At 48.4% G+C, this 21,624-nt stretch overlaps 1 protein-coding gene across 3 annotated transcripts in view; it reads right to left on the bottom strand.

Moving 5' to 3' along the window:
- HEMK1 (HemK methyltransferase family member 1) overlaps window positions 1-21,624 on the bottom strand; it is a 66,746-nt gene that overhangs the window by 42,623 nt on the left and 2,499 nt on the right. Inside the window, exons 1-5 of one of the 3 annotated variants that reach the window (XM_014600150.3) lie at window positions 20,004-20,072; window positions 18,654-18,750; window positions 17,658-18,147; window positions 17,029-17,120; window positions 15,557-15,650 (exon numbers count right to left, since the gene is read on the bottom strand). In XM_014600150.3, the coding sequence (XP_014455636.1) occupies window positions 15,557-15,650; window positions 17,029-17,120; window positions 17,658-17,918 (447 nt within the window). In that variant the 5' untranslated portion in view covers window positions 17,919-18,147; window positions 18,654-18,750; window positions 20,004-20,072. Of the gene's footprint in view, window positions 1-15,556; window positions 15,651-17,028; window positions 17,121-17,657; window positions 18,148-18,653; window positions 18,751-19,219; window positions 19,337-20,003; window positions 20,073-21,624 lie in introns of those variants that run through there. The other 2 variants (XM_006270310.4, XM_019475782.1) reach the window with 2 other exon arrangements.

Genomic DNA, 21,624 nt, shown 5'->3' with positions numbered 1-21,624 from the left:
ACCTGTTCTTTCACTACTGAGGGTTGCTCACCTCCTCTCCAAATTGTGCTGCCAGGTGCAGTAGCCTGGGAGCTGACTTTACCTGTGGAGACTGAAGTAAAAAAGGCGTTGAGCACTTCATCCTTTTCTTCCTCATGTCACTAGGTTGCCTCCCCCATTTAGTAAGGGATACACACTTCCCTTAACCTTCCTCTTGTTGCTAACATACTTGTAAAAACCCTTCTTGTTACCCTGCATGCCCCCTGTCAGCTGTAACTCCAACTGTGTTTTGGCTTTCCTGATTTCACCCCTGCATGCCTGAGCAATATTCTTATATTCCTCCATAGCCGTCTGTCTAAGCTTACATTCCTTGTTAGCTTCCTTTTTGTGTTTAAGCTCACTGAAGAGTTCTCTGCTAAGCCAAGTTGGTCGCCTGCTGTATATGTTAATTTTCCTGCTTATCAGGATGGCTTGTTCCTGAGCATTCAGTAGGGGTTTTTTAAAATATATCATATGATATATTCATTTCTATCTATGAGCTCTTAAGCTGGGCTGATAGCAAGGAGGTGATCTTTTACTCTAATGAAGGGCTCCAAGTTTCATTGACAACACACTGGAAGGGAGAGCTGAGTATGCCACAAGCCTAGTGACTTCTTTGATGACACAAGGTTGCTGGTAGCATCTCTGAGGCACAATTTCCAGGGTTTTTTCCTCACAAAAGAAAGAGACTAAATATATATATATATATATAGTTGGAAGGTAATAGGGCAGTAGACCCTGGAAGGCTTTTTTCTCAGGAGGGACGAATTTCAGCATCATAACTTTTTAAAGGATGGCCAAAGATTATGTATATAATATTGCTTGTTTTTCCTTACTGCGAGGTCCTCAAACATTCTTCTCTTAGCAAAGCAGCCCACCTTGCCCTCATCTTACTCTTCCTGGATGACTTATTTAACTTCAGTGTCTGATTCCACCTAAGTTCATGCTGGGTTTCCCCTCCCCCTCCCCCCACCCCCAATCTCCTGAGCTAATTGCGAAATAAGTGCAAAAATTCTGCAAACACCTCCAGTTTCCCCAGGAACCTTTGCCCCACCTCCTCCACCCACAAACCCCCTTCCCCAGCACTGGTGTTCTCACAGGTTCTTGGTATTAGCTCCCTCTTCTTGTGGCCAGGTCTCTTGTTCACTGTAATTCTTGGAACTGCAGCTGCACAAAGAGAAAGCGAGGACGCTGCCTGCCAGCACCCAAACCACAACCTCCCCAGCTGTGCAGCAACAACCAACAGACAGTACATGGTCAGGAGGCTTTCAACATGAAGAGAGACAGAAGGAAATACATTAGAGATTCTCATGCTAGATCAGAAAAAGCACCTAACCTTGTTGGTTACTATTAGTTAAACTAAAATTGCTAGATCTGAACCAAACTTGACCCCTCTCTTCTATTCTAGAAAGACCTTCATCTGGGCCTCATGACATCTAAGAGTCATGAATGCACTTGCTTTCTAAATATCTCTGCAATAAGACACGGGATGTACAGGGAGACTGGCTCTGAACAAGGAATCAAACTTCTGTCCTACTCCTGCATCCTATTACCTAACCAGGAGTGTCTAACTTACTTGGCCTTGTAGGATGGATCCAAACCATGGGGCTTCTTGTGGGCCACAAGACACGGCTCTGGCAGTAGGGTGGCAGCTTACTGGTGCAGCTGCAGAATCCAGGGTTATGAACACTGCTGCTGCTTGGCCCCCACCCCTGGTTCCCCTGCTGTGGACTTGAGTCACCAGCAGCTACAGAAAACTCTGAATTTGGCAGCGGGCAATGGCGTGTAGCAGCAAGCAGCAGTGGTGTTCACCCCCTGGGTTCTGCAGCCACACCAATGCAGTGGTTTCAGTAGCTATGCCCTTTATGGACCACCAGTTGGACAGCCTTGCATTAGATCATTCTGTCTCTCTACTTTCTTCTTTCTGCCAGCAAATAAAAAACCACAATGAAAATAGTATATGTGAGACTTAACTTACAATCATTCACCTCAGAAAATGGAACCCAAACATTAACACTTCTAGTAATGGAACAGAAATAGGAGAATGCAACCCACCTGTCAAAACTAGTCGATGCTTCTCCAGTATGGAAGAGCAAAATGGCCTACTTGCAAGTGCTCAATACACCGTGATTTTTCAGTGAAATTATTTGCCAAGTCACTGGAATTTTACAAGTCAGTCACTCACAAGTAACTTGCAGATATTAAAGAAAAAAAACATTTAGCTGAATAACCTGTTATTCACTGAACCCAGGCCCATCTACAAAACTTAAGCTTTCTAAATTATTTTTCACAGAATGCAGGCTAAAGGCAGAAAAGCCCATGTATAATTAACCTCTTCACTCCATCCCTTTCTCTGTTGCTCATGATCAAATCCAGCGTGGATTCTGTATGAGCACTGCTCTACTGATGTCATGCTATTTCCTGGTAGCTCTAGAAGGCCACGTGACAGTTGCCACCAAACACAAGATAATGGCAGAAGGAACTGTCCATTCTCCTTGGAGAAGCGCTTGCTGGCACCCATAACCTTTCTAGGAGACTTATGGTTATACTGCAGAATCTCTGCACAATTTAAAGCAAGGACAGTCCACACACACAGGCTGCACACACCACCTGTGGCACCTGTGTGTGGCATGTGGCCAATTTGGGAGGCAGTACAGTGGCAGAAGAGGCAGGGAACAGAAAGCAGACCAGCAGATCAAGAGGGGGCAGGAAGCAGAAAGCAGAACAGTGGATTGGGCAGGGGAAGGCGATCTGAGCGGGATTCGTGGAGGGCACGGGGCTTGATTTGTGGCACAACTGGCAAAAAGGTTGGCTCCACCTAGTTTAGAGCCACTTCAGCCCCTGTCTGCAGTGCTAACTATAGCAGAACAGGGCAGTGCAGTTCAGTGTTGAGGGGCATCTGGCATAACAGTGTATGTGTTATGATCAGGACTGGTACCACAGGGGTGGCTGCAGGCCAGGACTGAGGTGCATCCCCTGAGCTATGTATGATCCCCAAGGGATAGGGAATTACTGTCAAATACTGGGAAGTAACTGTTGATTTCCTTTCATATAATACAGAATTAACTGTATAGGGGATGGGGCAGCAGGGAACGGTGTCCTTCAGGCTTTGACTCTGAAACTCCCCACATTCCCCAAGGGCATCTCTTTAGACTATGTCTCTCCTGCCTTAAATGCCCTGACAGCTGCAGTAAAGATGAGGTCTGAGGGGGCAGCAGCCACTTGAGGTGCAAGGCCTCCAACGCTCTTGGACCACACATGGGTGGAGGGCAGAGAGCAACAGCAAAGCCTAGCTCTGTACCCTTCAACATTCGAACACTTCCTGGGAATGTTTTTAGGAGCTCTTGCATTTCCCAGAAACCTTGCTTCCCAGAATCCAGGACTTTCTGTAGAAAGCCTAATCTGATATTAACTCAGTCACCCTGTTCTGTGCCTGTTTGTCCACTGGCTGCCAATCAACCTGTGGCAGAGTACTAAGAAGCCAAGCCAGAAACATGAGCATATGGCAATGACCTTGGGAGACATGGAAAAAGAGCCCCCTTTTCAAATATGAGGCCTCTGGTTCAGTGCTCAGAAGGCAGCCAGGTTACAGCCAAACTGGTTCACATCCAGGGCTGCAGCTGTGTGGAGACAGAACACTTCACAGGCCTCATGAATCTCCCCTCTGGACTCCTCTGATGGAAGGATTGCTGAGGCAGACATTCCCAGTGCTCTCTGGACAGCAGGCCAGCACCGGGCCATGCAATGGGGTCTCCATTCCCAGACAGAAAAGAAGGTGGGAAAATCAAGAGACTGCAAGATTGCTGGATGGGTACCTCCCATATAAATCTTCGCCTAGTCATATCTTCTCATGAGCAAGCCTTTGGCTTCATTTGAAGCACATGAGTGTTCCTCTCTTCCTATTGACTACTGTCAGGGACCACAGCCTGAACTGGGTGGGCCCAAAGAGGTGTTAGTCCAATCCTGTATGGCAACCCCTCAGTCCCTAAAACCCTATTTATAGTGCTGTGAAACACAATGGATATTGCTCGCACCAATCTGCAACATATATTCAAGGCAAATTTATCCCATGACTTTATTATGGTAAACTCGCCCAGCTCTGGTACTGCCTGTCTGCCCTGTGCTTTAATTGCCAGAACATGCTCTCTCCAACTGAGACCCTGAGAAATACAGGACTAGGATGGGCCCCGCCTTGAACAGAATGGATACAGTTGAGGAAAGGAAACTAAAAAGCCTTGGGGCTTGTAGGACTGGTGTCTCAACTACACTATAACGTCACCTACATCTAGAGCACTTATCAATTAAATTCACGTCACAGAACGTATATATGCCATCAGAAGACAGCAGTCCCCCTTTCTCTGCTTGGCATGGAGAGGGAGACATTGTCTGTGAAAAGAAAGGATAAGGATTTTTAATTTAAAATGGACATTTTTTAATACAGTACACTGGCACCCACCTATTTATGACGTACCTTCTATACAAACAGACCACCCTTCTAGATGGTTAAAAAGCCAGAAAGAACCACTGTGACCACCTACATAACACAGGCCATATGGCTTCCTTGAATTTACTTTGGTTTGAAATAAGTTGCCTCTTTTAGGAAAACATGCCATCTTGATTGAAAAACTTCCAGTCACAGAGAATCTTCCACAGCCTCTTGGTAAAATTGTTCCATTAATGATTAGTTATTTTGACTGAAACACAAACTCTTCTTTCTAAACTGAATTTGTTTAACTTTGATCTCTAGCCTCTGATTCCTGTTACACCTTTGTCTTATAGGGTATGCCTACAAGGCATAATACAATACTGTGCAGGGACCAGAAGCAGTACAACCACATCCTGGTTTTCTTCGAGCTCACTGATAAAAATATGAAATGATGAAAGACAAGAACTGATCTACAAGGGACCCCACCAAAAATAAGCTTGTGTGATGGTGACTCCACATTCAAACTACATTTTTAAACATATCAATGAGAGCGTTTATACTCCATTTAACGTGTGTCATGTTGTTATTGAATCACTCTAGTTTCTGAACCAAAATGTTGTGTCTTATCAAGTCCCAGGCCTTGCAGAAGTCCAAGTGCCTGTTTTATCAGAAGATCCCAAAGCCCTTTATTAGGGTGCACAAACAGTATAAACACTTATTCACAAATAGGAAACTCAGGCACACAGAGAAGGGAAGGAGAACTTGCCTTTGGTGAGAAAGTGGTAAACCTTGGAAAAGAACACAGATCTTGTGGTTTGCAGCCCACTGTTTCAACCATTAAACTAATAATGCCCTTCTGTACTTTCTGATAAATGACAGCTGGTAGCATTAACAGTCAGCTAGGGAAATAAAAGCAGAGATTTTTAGAATTTTCCACTGAGCACTGACACTGGTTTCTCACTCAGAAAAATACAATGCTGCTTACTCATAAAGCTGTGGAAAAATCCCCACCTTGCAATTTCAATTTGAATATATAGGTCAAGAAATTCAGAATGTCCCTGTTCTGTCCTTCTCTTCTTTTCTGTGGGTATGAATTAACTGAAAGGTTAATAATTAAAATTAGCTAAATTTGGGTTAAAATCCAGGTGATCTCTCTTTGGGAGTACATGTTTTAAAAAAAAAAATAAATTCCCATTCAAAAGAGATCCTCCAGTAGACACAAAGGGAGCAAAGGTTTTGGTATGTAGTTCCATACCAGAATATAAGAAAATACAACACAAGAAAAAAGTTAGAAACATAGAAAATGCAGAATTAAAGGTTTTATTCTCCCCAAAATAGTATCCAAACCATCTTAACTCTCTCCCCAGAGATGCAGCCATTTTTCCTCCTTTGTGTATCAAAATGTTTCCCACAGAATGGGGTTTACAATTTGTTTCACATACCCACCAGCTTCCACACTAAATATACCATTTTGTGCTCATACTGTCCTTTTCTCTTTTCAGGCCAGTGTTCAGTTTTCATGATCTGGCCTCCAAATACAAGATAGGAAGATCTACTGAGGCTCTGAGATAGTGCTGAGATCCTCGTGAGCCAAATGGCTGTGAAGGAGTCACAGGGCCTCCTCGGGAGTCTTCCAAGGCTCAGGTTGGGTGGTGACATCAAGGGTGGATAAGCCTCATAAGGATAACAGGTATTCTCCCTTCCTGCAACTCTTTCCACAGGAAGGCAAGTCAGAGTGTTCTGGAGGGATGCAGCTCTCTCCCACACCCCCATCAACCATCATCTCCAAGGTAAGGGAGGGAGACAATTTTTCTCTAAAATCAAGTTTTCCTTTGCCTCAGTCTACAGCATCAGAGAACAGGGAGGGAGAGGGAGGATTTGATACCGGAAACCCTAACAATAATTAACTACAAGAATAATTTCTGGAAGTCAAAGGAACCAAAAGGAAGGTTGGTGAATCTGAGCCTGGAGTGCCCTCTAGGGGTAAAACACATGTTACCGAAAAAACGCCTTTCTAAGATAAAATAGGGAGTTAGCTGTGTAGAGGACAAGATTCAAACTTCCTCCTAAACATGAAATTAGGATAAGAAATCATCTAAATCTGTAATTACCCATGTAGAATAATATCTGTCTCACCTCTACTTTGAGCTAGCATTCACCTGATCATTTTCCCTTACGCAGTAAGGTGCTAAGGCTCGAAGATTATGAAAAGGCCCAGTACACCATTTAGACCAAGTAATCCTTCTCAAAAAAATCCTATAACCCATTGTAGAATTATATTCTAATTAGATTTAAAGATTTTTACAGCAAAGATGATGTTCCCTTTTTGTTCACGCAGCACTTAACACAATGGGTCCATGCCTGGGACTCTTTAAATACTACAACAAAGCAAAGTCTATTATTAGTACATCAAAAACAGGGGTTCAAATCAAGAATTGAGGCCCCAGTGCATTAGGCCCTGTACAAACATGTAGTAAAAGGCAGTCTCTTTTCCCATGTAGAGCCTGAGATTACAGGCTGGAACATCAGCAGAAACAGCACTTTTCCCAAATAGCAACAGGAACCCAATTTTGTATTTGTAAATATATACGCACTAGAAATGTGATGGAAACAACACTCAATCAACTAGGGACCAGAAGTTTGCCAATATGGCTCCTCCCTGCAATCTAGGGTAGCAAATCCTGGCACTGAACTGCCTGCAAATGATCTACAGCCCATGACTTATTCACTGACTTTATTTGGTGAATGATTTCTAACAACCAAAGGCTTTGAGGGCAAGCTGCTTGTTGGCAAATCACAATAAAAGAACAATTTTAGTTAAGACATTTGATTATAAATTGTTAAGAAGATTTTCCTGTTACATGTACTCAGCAAAATGGAATTCCTGAAAAGACGCACTGATGACACAGGCTTGCGACACCGGCATAGGACTCACTGCACAAAACTCCATGTCTGACGCAGCCTAGGCCAGCATAGGGAAAAGGAGCTAGACACCCACTCAGCTTGTGCAACACACTGCACACAGCCCATGATTTCCTGGAAAGAGCATGTGCATAAAGCCAGCATGTTGCCAGGTGCTACTGAATACCTAGATCTTGCCCCCATGCTCTTCCTGTTCAAATATACTCCCACAGAGCCAGTGCTCCCAGAACCAAGAACTAGTGCCAGTGCTGTTGTGGCTGTGACGTAAATAGTTTTCCCAAACACCTTCTGAGGCAACAAAAAAGAACACCAGCTACCCAAGCTGCCAACATTTTTGTCAGCTTTGGAGGTGGGTAGACTGGGAGATGGGAAAAAAGGCCAGTCAGCAAGCATACAGCAGCACCCTTTAACATCAAATACCAGCAGGGCAGGGGCTGCATCAAAACACAACAGCTTTATAACAGCCAACAACAGGCGCTCCCATTGCTGCAAGGGAGGAATTACAGAATCAGACCTGTGTAATACACAGGCGCACACACAGCAGCAAATGGGAAACTAGGCACACCTCGGCCTCTCTCCCCCATGCTCCTGCCAAATAGTACATGACACATCCAATGATGGTGATGAAAGAACAGAAAGCAAAGAAAGAGCACCAGCTGCAGGACAGCAACAGCCTGGTGTAGAGGCTGCCGTTGTTCTTCTTTTCGGTCATAACACGTTAGGTCCCCCTCCATCCAGCCACTGATATTAAGCTCCATTCATCAGCACCCTCTTGCTATCCTCACCTACCATGATAACTTATGGCCTCCACACCTCTTATACATCCAGATGAAATGATGAATTGGATAAATCCTCCCTCCACCTAAAGATCATCCAGATCTCAGCTACTGGTTTTGACAACTGGCTGCCTGACCACCTGTTCCTTCCTGTCAGGTTTGGTGAATTAGAGTTAAATTAGTGAGTGGTAGGATATGCCATGTTTTCCTGCCACATCTCTCCTGTGGATGTGAAAATCATTCACAGGAAACTCAATGAAAGGTCTGTCTGAAGTCTTCTGAATTCTGAGCAGGGCATTGACAAGGGGTTTCTATCCCACACGCAGGTTTCTAGCCCACAGGTGACCCTGGGAGAGTGTGACTGGCTGGGAAGGAGTGACATGACTGCACTTTTCGGAAAAGGTATCATGATTGAAGTTGCACCTTCGCTGCCCACTCCAGCATCTAGGGCCAAGCACAAAGAGATATTTTGATCTAATCTAGGGTCTGAGTATAACTGGCACAGTTACGCTGGTTAACACTTCCATGAATAGGATAGGCATCTGGCTGGGGTCATCTGACCCCAGCACTCTTTCCTGCCTAGGCAGGGGGTCAGACTCGATGATCTGTTGAGGTCCCTTCTGACCCTAGCATCTATGAATCTACGAAGGAACTTTCACAGCTTGTTTGCATGCGGGACTTAGTGGGAAACGTTGTAGGGCAACTGTGGTTCAACCTTTTGGCCCTGTGGACCAGATGAGTGGTTTGGAGCTCATGTGTGGGTCAGATCAGGCCATCTGTGAGCCAGATTGGGCCCAGGGGCTCAGCATTGCTCTCTGTGCTAGGATTGGGCCCTAGGGACTGACACCGCCCCTTCCCTATCCCACAAACCAGGATTGGGTCCTGAGAGTCCAGCACTGCCCCCTTCCCCCTCATGCTGGGACTGGGTCAAGAGGCACTGGGACTGCCCCCTCCCACTCCCCTCATGCCAGGATTGGGTCTTGGGTGCTTGGCCCCACCCCTGCACACCAGAATCAGGCACTGGATCCAACGTGCAGGGCAGGGCGCTCGACAGATGTTCACAGATTTGGCAGCATGGGACCAATGACACCACATGCCCACCAACAAATTTATGGACCCATGGGGAGCCTCTCAAGGTAGATGAAAAGGTGCCACAGGCTGAATCTCACGGAGGTCAGCTCTATTCTGGGGTAAGATGCCTTTTTTAGGTTTAATTTATGTCACTTGGAGGGTGGTTTATGCCATAATCAAAAAAGACACAAAATGAGCCAACAAAAGCAGCCAAATCAAGAATTGCTGTGCTTGGGGGAAGGGATAAAATTGGGTCCAAGTGGGGCAACCCTTCAGAACTGTGCTTGCCTCAGAATCCTGCCGGGGCATTGCCACACACACTGAGAGCTGGGACCCAAATGGTTCTCTCCCCACTATGGAGCCATTGAGGAAACCTGGGAGAAGTCTGCCAGAAACTCCAGTCAGTTAAAGCAGAGGGTATCAAAGCAGGGACCTCTGGCCATTTGGAACATTTTTGCAGTTCTGACCATATTTCCTCTGCTGTTTACTGAGCAGCTGGTTCCTCTAATCCTGCCCCAACCTCACAACCAGTTTGCCTCATTTCACATCTGCCCCTTTTACCCTCTCACAGTCATATGTTGCATTCATGCTGGTTATGGAACACTGGTATGTTCTCCCCCTTCTCCTACCCTGCATGAGTCCTGTCTATTTAGAAAATCCTTACCTCCAAGATCTGAAAAACCTGCCTCTGCTTTGGAGTGTGTTGCACATTGGGCTGTTGTCTTGGGTGCCCATTAGTCACAAGCATAATAAACATGATTGGCAATAACGAAGAGTCCACATAATGGGTCGTAATAGTTTTCCTATATAAGGATAACGTAAAGCTGTTTGATGCACACTAGTCCTCAGTCAAGAAACTTGCACTAATTTTTTGTCTCAGACTATGCTAGCTTCTTTCTAGCACAGCACGGTATAGAACAGATTGAATTTTATTAGTAGATGTTTAGAATTGTGAATCCAAAAAGATGAAAAAGCCAGTAGGGAAATACAAATCGCCAGAGCGAGGGACTAACATTAGAGGGATGGGGGTGAGGAGGGGAACGCAATTAGGTTACAGAAAATACAACGTTAGCCAATTAAGCCTGGGGGTAGGCTTGTAATTTAGGCCAGCAGAAATACATCTACCCAATCATGCAAACATACAGGCACGATAAGCAATTTTCTCTCGTATTGGCAATCAGGGCCTACATATCGTCCTACCAATATGCCCTCATTCCTGAGCTGGAAGAGTCATGTACTATGTTCATGTTCCTCCCAGTGGATCAGGAGCACTTCATCTACACCAAGTGTAAGCTGGTGTCTGCCATGAAGGAGAAGAGTCACAGATTGGAAGCACAGGTATCCATGCTGCACTGCATCTGTGACTGGGAAGATTACTTGGACAAGAGTTGAGAGAGGCTGGTACTAGAGAGGGCAATGAGGAGAAGTGGCAGCATGCCTCTACTCAGAGAAGGAGGATCCCCAGAATTGAAAAGCAGCAGACTGAAGTCAAAAACCGCTTTCAAGCACTCTGCAGTGGAACTGCTGAGGAAGAGGCAGGAGGCAGCAGCAGAGGGAGGCAAGAAGTGCAAGGCCCCAGAGACAGGGGCTCCAGGACCACTGCATCAAGAAGGAAGAGAAGAGTGGTGGTGGTTGGTGGCTCCCTTCTGTAGGAGACAGAGGCACTAATTTGTCATGCAGATTTGGGGGCCTAGGAGGTGTGCTGTCTCTCTGGAGCCCAAATTCAGGAAATCACAGAGAGACTGCCAAAACTCATCCATCCTTCAGACCACTACCCATTCCTGCTTGTCTACGTACGCACCAACAATACTGCCAGAAAGGACACTGACCAGATCAGATGCAACTGGGAGGCTCTTGGCAGCAGCATTAAGGAGCTTGGAGCATACTGTGCTCCAAGTGGTGTTTTCTTCAATTTTTCCCATGGAAGGCAAGGATCCAGGGAGAGACCACCATAACCTAGAAGTAAGCATGGGGCTGAGATGGTGGTGTTGATGTGAAGGCTTTGGCAACAGGCAGATTTTCTTGGAAGGAGGACTAATATCAAGAAATGGGATCCATATGACAAGAACAGGGAAGAGCATCTTTGGGCGTTGTTTAACCAAGACAACCTAGTAAGGATGGCTTTAAACTAGGTTCCACAGGGGATGGTGATCAAAACCATCCAGCAACAGAGCACACAGTTCAGAAAAGAAAACTCAAAGCAGCAACGTACCTGTGGGAAAGGACCAGAAAACCATAGGACTGTATAAAAGGGAAGCAAATAGGTCAAAATGGAAAATATGTCTGATGCATGTATACAAATGCAAGAAGCAGTATGAGAGATAAACAAGATACACTGGAAGCTGCAGCCTGTAAAAAGAACTATGATCTGACTGGCATCACAGAGACCTGGCTGGACAGCTCTTATGACTGGAATATCAACATTGAGGGTTACATTCTGTTTCAGACAGGCTTGAAAAGCTGTTGGTGTTGTCTTGTATATCAAAAACACATGCTCAGGAGGAAGAAGACAGAAAAGCAGCATGCATCTGGGTGAAGATGAAACGTGAAAGATGAAGCATAATGGTGGGGATTTATTATAGGCCACCAAATCAGGAAGAGGCAGTGGATGAGGCACTCTTAAAGGAGGTGACAAATCTATCCAGAAACAATGCGATGGCACTGTAGGAAGACTTCAATTTTCTGGAGAACTGCTGGAAGAACAATAAAGTCAAATGTAAAATGTCAAACCAGTTCATAACTTGTGTGAAGGACAATGTTCTGTTCCAGAAACTGGAGGATACAACTAGGAGATAATCTATCTTGGATTTTGTCCTGACCAACAGGGAAGAACTGGAGGAAGACGTGAAGGTGATGGGCTCAGTGATTTTCAATGTGTTTATTAATTATTGGGATGCTGGCATAGAAAGGCCCTTGAGCAAGTTTGCAGATGACAAAACTGTGAAGAACAGCAAACACATTGGAGGATGTGAGTGCAATTCAGAGGGATCTTGACAGATTGGAAAGTTGGGCTAGAGCTAATACGATGAAGTTCTATGCACTCAAATAGAAAGTGCTAAACCTTGGGAGGGAGAATTCAAAACACAAACGTAACATGGATGACACCTGGCTGGATGGCAGCACTATGGAAAAGGACTTGGGAGTCTTCATCGACCACAGAATGAGTCTTCAGTGTGATGCAACTGCACAAAAGGTGATGGCGATTTTAGGATACATCAATAGAAGCATTAGGTGCAAGCAGAGCTGTCCCTAGGGCAGGGCAAATCAGGGCTGTCATGACCCAAAGGGTATGATTGTGTGCGCGCTTTGGCACTGCAGAATTATTTCCCGCCACATGGAGCTTTCTTTGCACGGTGCAATTCTCAGTTGCATGGAGAAAACCCCAGTGCAAAGGAGTTCCCGCCACCCGTATGTAAATTTGTTTCCCACTATTGGCTGTTTCTAAATTATTCCCACGTGGCGGCTATCGATTGGCTTGCTAGCTGTATAAGAGGCTTGAGCAGTTTCCGCCCAAGTTGGAGGAGGAGAACTTCACGTCCATCTCGTGAAGAACTCTAAGCGCGCTGTGGAGCCTAACAAACTCTGCGTGTGCCTTAAAGGAGGATACAGGGGCCTGATCAACCTCTAGCCTCTCCCTGTCGCCGCACAATCCCTCGATGTACCCCACCCTGCACGCTCATGGAGAGTCACCTTTCGGACTCTCATTTCGGACGGTCCACGGAGCCTAGCAAACTCTGCTCGTGTGTCTTCGGTGGAGCCTAGCAAACTCCACGTGTGTGGTTTTTTTTGAAACTGCAACTCAAGAAAGTTTTCCTGCCTGCACCGCGACCACCTATGGTGTAAGTAAAATAATCTTTAATCAACCTCTACGCGTCCGTGCCTAATTCTAGTTCGCCGTGCCGACCTTCTCCCCGGCCCACATGCCCGGGCTGCTGGCCACAGCCCCTCGGCCCCGACATGGCGACGAGGATGGGATACGGGGAAAGCACGATAGAACTAGAATTGGTTGAGAACTGCCCTTGGCGAAGTGGGAAACGCGATGTAGCAAGCGTCGTGGAACTGGAGGCGCATATCACTTACCACCAGGCGGGCGGAACGGGTGAACTTTCTGCTACATGTCTCAGGGTGTTTTTAAGCCTTCCTCAGAGGCACTGGGAACTGGCTACAGACAAGGCTGGGGACTTTGACTTTGACTATGGAGCCACTGGGGAAAATGCTCCTGCTGGAATCAAAGCCAGAGCCAATGTGCGTGCCAATGTGTGGGCCAGTGCTCCTGCTGGAATCAAAGCCAGAGGTTCCTGGCTAGAGGGTCTTGCCCCTCTGCTCAGGGTCAGACTGACTGCCATGTTTGGGGTCAGGAAGAAATTTTACCCCATGGTCAGATTGGTATGGACTGTGGGGGACTCTGCCCTCCTCTCTAGCACTGGGCATAGCCTTTACCTGAGATCTCTTTAGCATATACTAGGCTTGTCCAACATGTGGCACGCCAAGCCATTTTATCTGGCCCGCGGCTGCGGTGCCGCCACCGCTGCAGAGTGCGGAGCCGCCGCTGCGGAGCGCAAAGCCATGGCGGCGGCAGCAGCAGTGCGGAGTGTGGAGCCGCTGCTGTGGAGCACGGGGCAGCGGCGGAGGTGCTGCCGCAGAGCTGTGGCAGTGGGGCCGTGGCGAGGCTGGCAGGGCTGGCCCGCAGGCCCCAGCCAGCAGCGAGGGGAGGGGAGCAGCTTACCCCCATGGGACCCGAGGGAGCGGCCCCATGCAGGAGACCAAACAGCGGCCGCTGGCACTGCCGGCCTGCGTCTGCCTCCTCACCCGCCCGCTTTAAGCCAGCTCCGCTGCCCTGCCCTGCCCTGCCCCACAGCAAGGCGGCACCTGCTCCCCCGGCCAGTCTCCCCCCGGGCACTGCAGTTCTCCAGGCCCGCCCGTGTGCGAGGCCCCGGGGGGGCCGCTTCTCATGTGCTGCTAGGGATGGGACAAGCCTGCACTGGTCAGTCCCGAGCGGCACACGGCTCCGCCGCCGCTTCTCCTGGCCAGTGCAGACCTGGTCGGCCTCCTCCCGTCCCCAGCAGCACGTGGGAAGCTGGCTTCAGCTGCATACTGCTTTTCCTGGCCAGTGCCGACCTGGTTCTGCTCAGGCGGGTCCTGCAGCACCATGTCAACCCGGGCATGGCACTGGCAGGCCCCAGGTTAACCCTGGCCTGGCCCCACGGCTTCTCCAGCACCAGGTCAACCCAGTTGTAGCCAAGCAGCTCCTGCAGCACCATGTCAAGCCGGGCATGCATGGCATGTCAACCAGCACCATGTCAACCCTTGCAACTTCACTGGTGTCAAAGGTCACGTGACATCACTTCCTGATATGATACCACTTCCTGTGACATCTTTGAATATGGCTCGCCAGCCCACTGGGTGATAAAAAGTTCGTGATCCGGCCCCACATTCTAAAAGGATGGACACCCCTGAACTAGATGGACCTCTGGTGGTCCCTTCCTGCTCTACTTCTCTATGATTCTATGATTGACAGGGTTTCCATGGAGACTAGCCCCAGCGGTGCTAACAGGGTGCACAGCTGGGCGGGGAGCTGCTCTGGGGCCAGGATCCTGCAGCAGTAACACTGCAGTCCAGAGCCAGGGCAAAGCTGCAATCCAGTGCCCAGACGCCCCAGTCAGGGGCTTGCTGGCAGCGGATCATGGCTCTGCCCTGGCCCCAGACCATGTTGTCACCACTGCAAGATCCCAGCCCTGGCCCTGGAACAGCTCCCCACCCAGCTGCATGCCCTGCCAGTGCTGCTGGGGTCAGTCTCCAAGGAAACCCTGGCCCCACACTATCACAGCCCCACCTCTCCCATGGTCTCCATGGAAACCGGCCACAGCAATGTGGGCAGGGGCTGCTGGGAAATGGAGTTCACTGTGGGTCCAATCTGGCCGGACTGGACTTTGCCCACCCCTGGCCTATGTTGTTAAAGAGGAAAACAGCAGCTGACCTAATGACTCATCAATTAAGCAATTAGCTGCTCAATCACCAGTGCTGCCCCACTCCCAGCAAGTGGGCTGGGCTTGCCACCACCTCATCCCTCCTCCCCTACCTACTGCCCCATCTCAGGCCACTTGCGAAGCTACACAAGCCATTGGAATATCTTCACAGTGTCCTTAGACTGTAGGGAAAATCATTACAGCTTGAGTGCCACCATAAAAAGGAAATGAAACCACTCCAGTTTCTTTCACCTGGGACTCACCTACCCAAACATCATGGGTCAATAGCCCCAGACAACTTTCTTACATGGCACAGGATAAATCTAAAGCAAGGCAGAACGTAGAATACTTCATGCTTCTCCTTTCCACAGTCCTACCTCTGTTTCAGGCCGAGGAATGAAGACTGGGGGTCTCATCTTGAGGGTCAGGTCCTGGAAATCCCACTCACCAAGGACATACTGCACAGGCATCCTGAGAGAGGAGGCGAGTTACACATTGCATCCAGCTCCCCCACTGCTGCCTGCCTGCTGCAGGCTCAGGCAGGGGCTGCTCCCCGTGATGGTGCACACTATCGGGAGGCAGGGGGACCCGTATCCCCGACACCTGTGCATGGGAGGGGGAAGGGTGGGTTGTGCACTATCCACTACAGACTCCCACCCTGCTGCCCTCTCCAGACGCTTCCACAGCTCAGCATGTACGACCTGGCACTGCAAAGAACAGCAGAGCCACTCAGGAAGCTGCCTGCTGTTGTGAGCTCCGCGCTGCCCTGGCAAGGCATCCCGACTGTATGGCTGCAGCACAGGGTTGCATGTAGGAGATGCTGGCAACACAGAGCTTGCAGTGGCAGGCAGCTCCTGCGCAGCTCCACTGTTCCTCATAGCGTTGTGTTCCACACACTGGGCTACGGAGGCGCCAGGGGAGAGCAGCAGAGGAGGAGCCCGAGCCCACAGCAAGCAGTCTGCCCTACCCCATGCACAGACCTGGGGGGCATGGGTCCCCTCCGCCCCCCTGGGAGTGCACGCAGCTGTGGGCAGCTGGCCCCGCCCCTGGACAAGCCACTCATGGCCCTGTCCTGCTCCCCACCGGGGCCCCAGGCACTGCCTGGCTGGGCTGCAGCCCTGGCCCCAGGCCTGCACAACTCCCTCCCTGCTTCCCTATGGGGGCCTCAATCCCTACCCCCCACAACTTACCTGAGGGAGCTGCTCTCCAGGTTGCCTGGCAGTCATGTGCATATACGTGCACATGGCACCCCATGCCTAACGCCCTCCTCCTGCTCCCTCCCAGCCCCCTGCAGGCTGGAACTCTGCCATCCTGCAGAAGGCTCATCACAGAACTGCAGAATCTGCGGGTTTCTCCAGTAAAATGAGAAATCCATGTTTGCCTCCAGTAAAAGGTAAAATCCATGATTTACTCCATTTTTCCATGGGAAACAGAAAACCTGGATCCCTGTTAATCATTTCCTCTCCTCACGTAAAGCCCCCAGCATGTCTGGTTCCAGGTGACCTACAGGCACCAGGCCCATTTTACTCCTTAAGCAAAGGATCCAGTGCACCAGTGATTGGCAGGGGCAGGGGGAGATGAAGACCATTTTTGCCAGAGTTACAACAGACAAAGAGACACCCAACATCAGTAAGGACAAATCTGTTATGGAAAGTGAAAGCTGTAACACTGCACAATGACAATATAACCATTTAGGACAGGGCACAGGGTGTCTCCTGTATCCAGAAACTACCAAGGGAGCATAAGCAGAAGGCACTACTAGTAATTTTTCTTGTGCTTGCAATAAAGTCAGAAGAAAACCCAATGGAAATAAAGGAGGCAGGAATGATTTTAAAGGGGAAGATCCTACCTTTGCAACCGCTTTGCACTCAGCTGCTGGACCTGCTCCTGCTGCTCTGCTGTGAGGGGGGTAGACATGCTGCTGGCACTCAAGCTGTGGAACTGAAGAGGACATTGGCTTTAAACCTGCCCACCTGAACAACTTGTGCATCCCCCTTCTCTCTCCCTTGACCAAGACATTAACAGAGACCTGATTCTTTGCAAATACATAATACCCCAACCCTCTGAGATGCCAAATCATTAGCAGAATTTTCAGGCACGCTTAAAAGTCAACAGTTAAAACTCTCTTTGAAATTACTTGTCGTGTTCTGGGTTTCCGGAGGGCAGACAAAATTCAGGGACAATTGGTTATATCAGCCAAGGCAGAATTTCATGTGCATGCTGCAATTAATTCTTACCCTTTCAGATCACTCGATAAAAAGCATTAAAGAAGAACAAGGTATCTTCAAATAACCAATAGTGCTTTACAACCCCTATGTAAGACAGGAAAATGTTACTCTTTCCAGTTTGCAGCAAGATAAAATAAGGGTATGGGGAGATTAGTGATTTGTTCAAAACCTTGGAGTTAATTTGTTGAGGATTCAGGAGTTCTGCACTGCTCTGCTCCCTATAACCATCGTCATTTTCATACCACTTAACTGTTTTTGCTCCCAGGACATAGGAAACAATATACTCGCTGGATTCTTGTGCTTCAGGGATCCTGTTAGCTTCAAACACTTCTTGCCAGTAGTTGACCAGATCTGTGGCTGTCACTGGTCCAGGTTTACCACTGAAATTCTGTCTCAGAAGAAACTGATGGGAGTTCAATGCAGCGCTTTTGATAGGATTCACTCTCACTGGTCCCCAGTGAGGCAGGAGGCCCATGATCATCCTCCGAAATGGGCTGATAAGAAGCTTCATTCTTCAGGGTCAAATTAAATTTTCCAAGAACCTGAGTATATCCCTCCTCCCTGAGTCAGATTTAGCTGATCCAGTAAGTCCTAGGTTTTTGGTTTGTATCACCACAAGACACTCCCAAGTCACCACCTCATAAATGCCAACTGAACATTACTGCTAAAGCATTTTTATGTCTATGACAGTTCAAAGGGCCTGATGGCAGGTATCTCTTCACACTAGTCCTTCTGCTGACCTGGAAAGAGAAGGGGACAGCACAGCTTGAATTCCTAGACTACTGCAGCATCAAACAAAATCCACTTACATAAAAAGCAGGCTGCTTTCCTCACTCGCATTCCAAAGGAAAACATTTGATATCATAGAACATATCTATCTTTAAAAAGACTGAATATTAAAATGAAGGGAACTAGTAGGCACAGAATACTGTGAATAGGATCACTGCCTCTTGACCAAGAGCTTCAGGTGCCTGGTCGATAGCACTTAAGAGTTATCAGTGATTGCTGGGGTCCCCTTTGTGAAATAAGTAAACAGTCTCAATCCTGCTCCCCATGAACAAACATTCACATCACAAACCACAATAACGTTCCACATTGTCTCACTTGTATGCAAGCAGAGGCACAGAATGAACCACAGAGTTCAGACTCCTGCCTGTATTATAGGATTGAGGCATGTTGGTGGAAGAGCTTGCAAGAAACCTGTACTACCATATTCTGTGCTGCCTGTATAACCAGGATGACTTACCAGACAGAACTATGGGCATTTTCATCTCTCTCCTGGAAGCTGTGGCCCCTGGAATCTGTATCATAACCAAGCTCCTCAGTTTTGCAGGTCTTTTTGTCTGTGGATAGGCAAGTCAACACATCTGGTTGAGAAAAAGCCAGAACGTGGCCACAGCTAACCAGTACAGTACAACCCCATTATAACAACCCCCTGTTCCCCATAGCACTAGGAGAAAAGTTCATTAAAAGAGGAAATTTGCTATAACAGAGTTAATCAATTTGCTGCGTCTTAATTCAATTCAGTTCAATTCAATTCAATTTATTATTAAGGATTCTGGGTAAATGCCATGCTCCCATAGACACCATAACACACATACACCCATAATATAAATAAGTTTGAACAAGGTAACCAAAGTACAAATATTATACTGAAAATAGAGCCCACCAACATAAAAACATGATTAATATATAGTTGTAAACCAAGACATGAATCTATAATATTGGTGCACATAGATCCACCATCGAGACAATAAAATCAAGTATAATGTTAAGATGGATCACTCATATCAGTAATAAAGGATACTTAACTATAATCGCCTCATCCTTGTAAGCGAAAATTGTGAGACGGTTTACTACATTTGGATCTGTTTGCTGTAAAAGCCAGATTAATTTCTCTGTTTGAGAAATGTATCTGTTTCTGCAAGTACAGGAATAAATAGGTTCTCCTTATGCCATTATGTAAAAAAACATTGTAATACATAGTGGAGAGTATCTTCTAAAACCCCTAGACAGACCGGACAACACCTTTTAGCCCTTGGAGTGGAAAATCTACCTCCAATGAGAAAAAAAAATACCCCCTGCTGCTGGGACTGGTAAGCGTGAAGAGCTGTTATAGACAGGGTCTGTGCTAAGGAGGCACTACTACAGTCACTTCTTGGCTTTTGACCTTGCCTCCCACAGCGCAAGAGCAGCGCGCGCATCCCGTTGTGCCCCCAGCCCTGCTTCCCTCGTCCCCGCTGCACTCGCCCGTGTCCCGCCGCCCCTGCTCCAAGCACCCAGGAGCTGCACCAGACCGGACTGGCCAGCCGGAGGCGGCCTGTGGCCCCGTCGCAGCCCCGGGAGCGGGGGGCAAAGCGGGGCAAGGGCAGGAAGGCGACTGGGGCAGCAGCAGAGCCCGGGGGAAGACGCTGGAGGGGCGGAGGCGAGAGCAGGTGCGGAAATCGGCCACCCAGGGACAGGAAGGGCTCAGAGGAAACAGGCAGTGCCACAGGGGAGCAGAGGCTGGCAGGGCTGTGCGGGGCGGCGCCGTGCACCAGCCTGGCCCTGCCGTGCCACGGACACTTCGCACCAAGCCCACAGGCTCTGAACCCACCCGGCGGTCGGAAGGGGTCTCCGCGCCGCGCCGCGCCGCGCAGCCGACCTGGAGCTCCCTGCCCCGCCCCGCCGGAACCGAACCGCGCCTGCGCACGCGGCGCCCGGCGCCTCCTACAGCTCCAGCTCCCGGCCAGGGCCGCGGCTCCGGCCCAAGGGCAGGGCACGGCCCGGCACCGCCGCAGCGAGCTCCAGCTGTGTTAGAGGTGTGTGTATCTGCATGTACACATGCATAAACACATACGTACCGGTGTACGTGTACACACACGCTTGAGTTAGCCTGTAACTGTTTCTCATCCGTGTTAGACTCAAGGAAGCCCTCGGGAGATGCCACTTCTTCCTTTTTACTTGACTTTTCTGCAGGCAAAACGAACAGCAGCTTTTTGGTTGCAGAGAGCTCAGGAAGGTCACCGCAGGGCAGAGCACTCGGTGCTGTGGATCCCCCTTTCAAATGTCTGGGTTTATTTTGGAAAGCGGGCTGGCACACCTGACTGCCTACATTGTGCAGCCCCCCTGAAAGGATCTCAAGGCACCACGGTTGCGCATCGCTGGTCTATAAGGCATACATCTATCCTGCATGTTGCAGCGATCAAGGGATTCCCTAGCAGAGCGAGTGCCGAGTGCTCCCCAGTATCCCTAAATCCCATTTTCTAACAAGGACCTTCCTGGGAACACTGCCCTAGCCCCGTTTGAAGACTGGATTCAGTTTCTCTGAATCTGGACAGGCTGCCCCTGTGTTGGCACAAGGACAGCCTCTTCTTAAACTGAGAGCTCCCTAGGATAAGGCCTGCCTTTTGGTAATGTATCTGGTGAGTTGCTAGCCCAAATGAATCCGCGATGGCATCCATTTGTCAACAAGTGACGATGGCTATCGCAGCTATTCTGCTGACTGATGGTGCATTTTCTCTTGTGGCTGTAGAGACTGATGTTAGACTTGCAGGTCCTGCCACAGCAGTCACAGGTGTACATGGCACTAGGGGCTATTGTACTGACAGTCTGTTTCCTTCAGTCATGTTTCTGTTGTAATTTAAGTAACCATTTCTCATAGTGATGTTGTACTCCATGATTGAGAAGGGAGAGCCATTTTGTCCTGTCTCCTGTTAAGGCCTCCCAAAGGTTTGGGTCAATTCTAAAAGCCTTCATGTCCTGCTTGCAGACATCTTTGAAGTGCAGTTTCAGGCACCCTACTCTTCTCTTTCCACCTGCAATTTGCCCATACGGGATGTCCTTCAGCATACGCCCATCTTCCATCCTGTGGAGATGGCCAAGCCAGTGGAGGTGCCACTGTTTGAGTAGTGCAGTGATGGTTGGCAGGTTGGCTTTGGCGATGACCTCAGTGTTGGTAATTCTGTCTTGCCACTTGATGTCAAGGGTGCTCCATGAGTAGTGTAGATGGAAGATGTTTGTCTTCTTTTTTTGATATGCATATGTTGACCATGTCTCACTTCTATACATAAGGATGCTAAGGACGCAGGGTTTGTACACAAACAGCTTAGTTTTGCTTCTGAGTTTTGTATAGTTCCAGACTCATTTGGAGAGCTTACTGAAAGGGTAGCAGCCTTTCCAATGTACACATTTAGCTCTTCATCCAGTGATAGCATGTCGCTCACTGTGGATCCAAG

Source organism: Alligator mississippiensis, chromosome 12 (assembly GCF_030867095.1).
Source record: "Alligator mississippiensis isolate rAllMis1 chromosome 12, rAllMis1, whole genome shotgun sequence".
Classification (NCBI taxonomy): domain Eukaryota; kingdom Metazoa; phylum Chordata; order Crocodylia; family Alligatoridae; genus Alligator; species Alligator mississippiensis.
The sequence above is the reverse complement of the archived record's forward strand: the minus strand, read 5'-3'. Positions and strand labels throughout refer to the sequence as shown.